The sequence below is a fragment of the Impatiens glandulifera genome, chromosome 2 (genome assembly GCF_907164915.1).
Source record: "Impatiens glandulifera chromosome 2, dImpGla2.1, whole genome shotgun sequence".
Taxonomy (NCBI): Eukaryota; Viridiplantae; Streptophyta; class Magnoliopsida; order Ericales; family Balsaminaceae; genus Impatiens; species Impatiens glandulifera.
This window is the reverse complement of record NC_061863.1, coordinates 45,699,519-45,707,528: the sequence shown is the minus strand read 5'-3', so window position 1 is coordinate 45,707,528 and position 8,010 is coordinate 45,699,519. Positions and strand designations below refer to the sequence as shown.

At 27.6% G+C, this 8,010-nt stretch overlaps 1 protein-coding gene across 1 annotated transcript; it reads left to right on the top strand.

Moving 5' to 3' along the window:
* The first annotated feature begins 1,916 nt into the window (after positions 1-1,916).
* Positions 1,917-2,981, top strand: LOC124927421 (RING-H2 finger protein ATL56-like). The gene has a single exon (XM_047467825.1). It carries the CDS (start codon positions 2,121-2,123, stop codon positions 2,763-2,765), a length of 645 nt encoding a protein of 214 aa, XP_047323781.1. The 5' UTR covers positions 1,917-2,120; the 3' UTR covers positions 2,766-2,981.
* Positions 2,982-8,010: the final 5,029 nt, after the last annotated feature.

Here is an 8,010-nt window from a genome sequence, read left to right as displayed (position 1 = left end):
TAATATATAATTATAAAATAAAAAATAATAATTTAAAATATATAATATTGTAATATTTTGTTTAATAAATTGAACAATGTAATAAAAGAAAAAAAAATAAAATATTATTTTTTAGACTTAAGTTATTTATATAATTCAGACCAAATAAGCATATGTCTTATTCAAAACTTTGTTAGTATGTACTTGTTTAATTTATCACCCTAACAATAAAAAAACAATACTACTCTTATTTTACCATTTACTTTGGACCTAAATAAGTCTAAGTCCCGTAATCAAATTGCACGTTAAGACATCCTTATCATTTATTAATTAATATACAACTAAGGTTGTTCCTCTACTCTACTTTAATTATATATATAAGATAATAATAAAAAAAAAATCTAGATTATATTTATAATATTTAATAAGCTTTTAAATATAATAATTCGGTCCCAATATTTGACGATGACATCCATTAATTTAATGGAATGCAGTTGAAATTTAACTCTTACAATGATAATATTTTGAATGTTAATTTAGAAATATCTTTGGATCTGAATTTAGGTTTGGCCAAAAGAAAATTATTTTTTATTTTAATATCGTTTAAGATATTAACTTAAATGAAATAATGGTCAGTAATATCTTTTAATTACATATACATTAACAAAATTAATAATATTTATCCTAACATGATACTATTAATATAAAAAAATATATGTATTAGTCAACTTAAATATATTAATTTAAGTATATTTTTAATTCATAATAAAAGTTTAAGTATAAAAAAAAGGTCTTATTAAGGTGAAGTGATAGTATGTATTAACTTTTTTTCAAATATATTTTTTTAAGTATAATTTTGAATTATTTCATATATTTTAAATCAAACTTATTTTAACATTCAACTAAAGTTTAGGAGCTTATTTATTATTTTGGTCTCCTTTATCTTATCATCTCTATCTTTTATCTTATCATGTAGAAAAACAAGAAAAGATAATGATATTCCAAATAATAATAATAATAATAATAATATATATATATATATATATATATAATATTAGATGATGTTTAAGCTCTAAATAATTTAATTTGAAATTTCAAACCTTATAAGTTTAATTAATCTTAAAATAATGGAATAGTTTAATTTTATCCATCCTATCTTAAGTCTTCTCAATAATTATATGATTAAGCACACATTTTTGCATTATCCTCTAATTAATTTTTTTAATTATATATTTATATTTAATAACAAATAATTTACATATTATCTCTTCTTCTATCATTTTAACAATGCTTAGATATCCTAGAGTTCGAGGTGAAAAATGTATTTATTATATCCGTTCTGTTTTTACTTCTGTTTTTACTATCATTCTCTTCGGTTTTGAGAAATTTTTGCGGGCCACCGTTTATACCATATTTTCTAAAAAAAAATAATATTATATAAACATTTTTTAATATAATAAATATTATAATATAATAAAAATTTATATTATTATAAAGAAATAAATTTAAAACTCTCATAAAATATAATGTATAAATAAATATATTAGTAATTTTATATTTTTAATTGTGTTTATAGTGTTTCTGAAAGAATTTGAACGAGATCATGGCGAGAAATACAAATACCATCCCAGTCAAACCATAAAAAAATCGCGGGGTAATTCGGTTAGGTTGCCACGATGCGATTTCAAATTGTCGTCCTTAATCCCTAGCCAGCCTCCCTAAACCATGAGTTCTTGAATTCGAGTCCGATAAGATAAGTTATGTTTGTCGGATGGAGCGTGTTTGAAGACTACATAATTAACTTGTGGATTAACTTGTGGAGATTAATTACACTTAGAATAAGATTGGAAAAAATAAATTTAATTTAATTTGAATAATTGTAACTATTAATTAGAATCCCAAGATTTAGTTGGAGAAGAAAGCATACGGTTCCCACCTCTTACCGCGCCTTCTTTGTGTTCAAGTCCTTATCTCTCTCTCTCTTTCTCTTTTTCTGAAATATCTTCAAACCCTTCTCATAAATTCAAAGAGATATTTACACATAATCATCGCCCACGAGTTTGAATTCCCAATTCTCATTTTTTCCGATTACCTGAATTCCGAAATACCCATCTTCTGATCCGTATCTACCGTTCTTCATAATGCAAGCGGAGGATAACGAAAACCACCGTCACAACTTCTTGCATCAGATCCACGTTTCAAATCATTCCAATAACCATTCAATGATACCCACATCCTCCTCCGGCGGTCGACGGTTCGTGGAATCGCCGCCTCCCAAATCAAACCCTAGATTCCTATTAGTCATCCTAAAGGGCATAATCATGGCTCTTATAATAACCCTTTTCTTCCTTTTATTAGGTATAGCTGCTGTTACCCTTCTTCACTTTATAATTGCAGGAGGTGCTTTACACATTCGCCGTCTTCTTCGATCATCATCTTCTTCGTCTTCGTCTTCACCGTCGTCAATCCGATTTCTATCAGATTCAGTCACGTCTGCTTACTCGGCGGAGGAGCTACATAGGTCGCTTACAAGTATTGAGTATTCGGAAGAGGAAACAGAGGAAAAGGAATGCGCAATATGTTTGGAACGTTTTAAGATGGGTGCCTTGATTCGGAGGCTACCGGATTGTAGACATACTTATCATTCAAATTGTGTGGGGAGATGGCTGATGAGAGTTGCTAATTGCCCTATTTGTCGGCGGCGGGTGGTGTTGAATAATACGGTTTCACTTGATGGGTCAGGATTTGATGATGATGAAGAGATTGATAGGATCTTTTGGGAATGATCTGTTTTTTTGATTAGTTTTATGTTTGGAGGAGCTAGGATATAGGGTTTGTAAGAGTCTTGAATGCCTTTCTGGTTTGTTTTTCTTCATGATGTTGATATGAATTGAAGCTTAATACTGTTATTAAAATAACCCAGTTTCTTCTTTTCAAGTTCTTCAATGGCTGCTTTTGAGCTCATATCTATGATATAAGAAGTTCTTGTTGGAACTTGAGGAGGCAAAGGAGGAGAATCTTATTCTTACATGGGAAATAGTCAATAGTAGAATCATGTTTGCACCCAAATTGGGTAATACTTGTTTAGCCATGATAATATTGCATTCATATTCCTGTTTTTGGTAAATTCCCTCAAAATTATCTTCTTTAGGAAGAGGTTTCTATTGTAGTGTAGTGGTCTAGATATGAGTTGGTTTGTTTTTTCTTTTTGTTATGTTGGGTCGGTTGTTTCTGATTGATATGATTGTGTAGGCAATCCATGATCCATCTCGAAGATATGTTTGTCACCCTAATTGGTATGATTCATCTCGAGTATATGTTTGTCATCCATAATCGGTATGATCCATCTTGAATATAGGTTTGTCATCCCTAATCGGTAATATAGGTTTGTCATCCCTAATCGGTATGATCAATCTTGAGTATATGTTTGTCACCCTAATCGGTACAATCTGTTTGCCACTCTAATCAGTAGGACCGTGGGTAAGGCTAGGGCAGCCTGCCCATTTAAAAAGAATATTTTTTTATTTGGTCAAATCTCACTAAAAATAATTTTTTTTTTATTAAAATAAGAACACTAATTTATTTTTCAGGTTTGTCTACTTTTGGCTGGACAGCCCAAAACCAGGGCCGACACTGCTAATCGGTATGATCCATAATGTAGATGATAATGTTAACATGCTTTAGCTAAATGTAAATTTATTTATTATATAATGAAACTTTTTCAAAATAAAACTAATAATAAATTTAATATCAAGTGTTTATTTAAAAAAAAAAATCATAATTATCTTGATAAAATAAGTACTAACAAATTAAACTAATCTTATAATGGGCTCAGACTATTGAAATTTGCAGGTTACTATTCGGCCCATTTATATTTTTTATTATCACCAAGGGCTAGGGATAGCAATGGGGCGGTTCGGGGCGGGAAATGCAATTATCATCCCCGACCCGTTTTAATTTCGGGGATTTTTTTAATACCATCCCCGCCCCGTTCGGTTTTTTTCGATTTTGGGAAATTCCGCGGGGCACCGTTAATAATTTTTATTTTAAAAAATAAATAAAAATTATACAATAAAATTATATAAACGATTATTTTAATATAATATATATTGTAATATATTAAAATTTTATATTATTATAAAGAAATAATTTTAATACTCATATAAAATATAGTAAATAAATAAATATATTGGTAATTTAATATATTTAATTATGTTTATGGTATTCGGGGCAGAATCGGGGTGAAATCGGGGCGGGTCGGGGCAGGGGACACAAATACCATCCCCGCTCCATCCTCGTTCGATTTCGAGGAAAAACCGTCCCAAATGGGGCAATTCGGTTCGATTTTTGCGGAGCGGTTTTAAATTGCCATCCTTACCAAGGGTTTTGATTTTTTTTCTTCCCAAAACCTACAAACGAAACTATTATTATGATTAAAATATAAAAATACTCCCAATAAAATATGTCTTTTATTAATTATAATTTTTATTAATATAAAATAAAATATTAAGTAGAAAGTAATTTTGATATTTAAAGGGTGTTCAACCGGTCGGTTAAACAGTTTCAGTTAAGTTCGATTTTACCTCTTATTTTACAAATCGGTTAACCGATCAATATTGGTAACGGTTTTATCGATTTTGGAACCAATCCAATCAGTACCGGTCGGTTAACCGATTTAACCTTTAACTAATAATTCAAAATTTTAAATTAAATATTAAACTTATTAAATGTTTTTTTTCAAAATTTTGATTTGTGCCATACTTTTATGTTACTTTCCATTTTTTTTATCTATATTATAATATAATATATTATAATAATATTTCATAAATATATATAAAAATATTTTATAATATATTATAAGTATTCATTTCTAAATTAATAGCCATATACAAATTTATACAAATTATAATTTAAAAGGAAAAGAAAAACTAATGTATATATTATTAAATATTATTTATAATATATTTAATATTTACAAAATAACTAATATAAATAATTAAATTATTACCGGTTAAACCGCTAGAAAAATAGTTCAACCAAAAACAGGTTAACCAAAACCGTTAGAGTCAGTTAACCAATAAACCGGTAAACTATCGATTAAGTTGGGTTATCGATTTTCCGGTTATTTTGCACAGTCCTAGATATGTATATAGTTCTATCCTAATAAATGAAAAAAAATGAAAAATCGATAACCCAACTAAATCGATAACATACCGGTTTTATTTTATCGGTTTATTGGTTAATCGGTTCGAACAGTTCTGGTTAATCGGTTTTTTACCGGTTAATATAATTGTTAAGTTTTGAGATAAAAAATATGGTTTTATCCCAATGATTATGGTTGTTCAAAAAAACCAAAAAACCAATAACCCAACTGAATCGATAGCTTACCGGTTTCATTTTATCGATTTATTGGTTAACTAGTTGTAACGGTTCTGGTTAATCAATTTTTTACCGTTTAAACCGTTCGATTTTCGGTTTTTGGTTGAACTAATTTTTTAGCGGTTTAACCGATAAATCAGTAATAATTTAATCATATATTTATATTAGTTATTTTTGTAAATATTAAATATATTATAAATAATATTTAATAATATAGATTAGTTATTTTTAAATTTGTATAGAATTGTTTTTAAAAAAATCTAATTTATATGACTATTAGTATAAAAATGGAGGCTTTTGAAATATTTTATATTATTACACTAATATAATATATAATAATATTTCATAGATATATTATAACAATAATATAATATAATATATTAAAACATATATAAAAATGGAGAATACCGTAAAAGTACGGCGCAAATAAGGATTTTGAAAAAAAAATAATTTAATAAGTTTAATACTTTATTTAAAAAATTGAATTATCGGTTAATGGTTAATCGACGGGTACCGACCGAAACCAGTTTAACCAAAACCGGTAAAACCGATACCAATATTGGTCGGTTAACCGATTTGTAAAATAAGAGGTAAAATTGGACTTAACTAGAACCGTTTAACCGACCGGTTGAACACCCCTACCAATAATAAAAGATAAAAAAATTTAATAAATTTATTAATATTTTTTATTATAACCCAAATCCTAACCTAAATTTATACATTGAGTGTTGAAATGAGAAACCACAAAGTGGATGTATGGTTACATTTAAATTGCAGGTGAGTTTGTAAGATATATATAACTTATAAAAATTAAAAGTATAAGAAATTACATTTTCAAAAATACAAATCAGAGGAACAGTATTAGTCGAAAAACAAAAAAAAGATTACATGTTCGATTCTCACTTAAAACTCTTTAAATGGGAATAGAAAACTATGGTTGTGTGGTGTCATAAATAAATAAATAAATATATATATATATATATATATATATATATATATATATATATATATATATATATATATATATATATATATATATATATATATATGGGATTCATAATTCTTAAAATGATAAAGTTAGGAAGTCTTGATAATTTATTATTTATAAAATAAAATCACCAATACAATTTTAATTTCTTTTTCCACTCTTTCAAAATCTTTTTTCAAGCTTTTGATGGTTTGATTTATTATTTTACTTGAATTTTCTACTATAAATTAATATTTTTTTAACAAATTATTTTCATAACCCTACTTCCAAAACCTAAATTATTTAAATAAGCTCCACTAGCCATGTGACACAAATAAAATAAAAGGTATTTAGATTTTTTCAAAACAAAATATTTATTAAATTCAAATTATTTTAATTATTAAATCACTTAATTTATCAATTATATAAAATACTTTAATTTTTAATAAATTTTAATATTAAATACAAAATAACATTTTAATAATTAATTCTTTTAATTTTATTTAATTAACCCACTTTTTTTTTAATAAAATATATATTCTTTGTAAAAGAATTTTAAGAATCTAAAAACCCAAGACCAAACATGATTTAAGTGGGATGGAAATCTTGAACTTTGGATTGGAAGGTGTGTTAGATCTTGTTTGATTTTGGAGTTTTCTTGAATTTGGATTTTAAATAAAAATTAAAAAAAACTCAATATAAAAAAGCTATTATTCACTTCTAAAACATATATCGAACCGAATTCTGATTAGTTCGTAATTCTCTGTACCGACTCGATTGACGAAATAAATCATAAAAATGTGACGGTTTGATTGCTTATCCGTATATATAAATATTTTGATCATGTTTGAATATTGACATTTGACACACATATTTATTATTTTATTTTTTTTATATATTTAATTTTGTATGTTGCTATTATAAACATAATTTTTAAATTAAGTTAAATAAAAAAAAAAGAAATTAATTAAAAAAGAAATAATTAATTAAGTTGAAATAAGAAAATTGTCTTTAATTAATTAAAATGAATTTAGAACAACAAAACTAAGTTTAATCAATACGACATATCAACCTGAAGTTGCAATTCCAAAGGTTGTAGTTCATATTTCAGGCGCCTCTCCAGCAACTATTAAAAGACATGTTCAAGTTGCAAAGGGAATCACATTTAGGGAACCAGTTCTTGTTGCTCAGCCTGCCGAAGTGGTAGGAAAGGGTAAAGACTCTATGGACCATGTTCCCGAGCCTCTTTCAATTGTGAAGTAATCAATCAAACTCATCCGCGAGGAGGTTGAGTTAAATGCTTTAGAGAGGCTCGAACTCTTTGATAAATGGAGCAGCATAATGCTCCACAAAAGATTCGATGAGGTCATCCAAGGTGCCGATCTGATTGAGCAGTGCAAGGCGTTATTCAATCTATAGAAATCAGTCCTAACTTGAACTTGCACATTGAACATTCAAGAAACTCTCAAGAGGAGAGAGCTGGTAGCAACAGTCGCTAGAGGGGGTGTTTTGCTCCCTATCCTTTGTCAAAGGGAGGCAAACTACGACACTTTATAGAGAACAACTTGGGTGGATGGCAAGGTAAACACCTGTCTGCAACAGATCTTGGATTCTTATAGCTCAACCGCCCTGTCTTTCATTCATAGCACGGAATCCTCCAAGATTGTTGAGCAGCAAACGAGGGA

Bases quoted from the DNA above. Each gene is read 5' to 3' on its own strand.
- LOC124927421 (XM_047467825.1), top strand. From the start codon at position 2,121: ATGCAAGCGGAGGATAACGAAAACCACCGTCACAACTTCTTGCATCAG.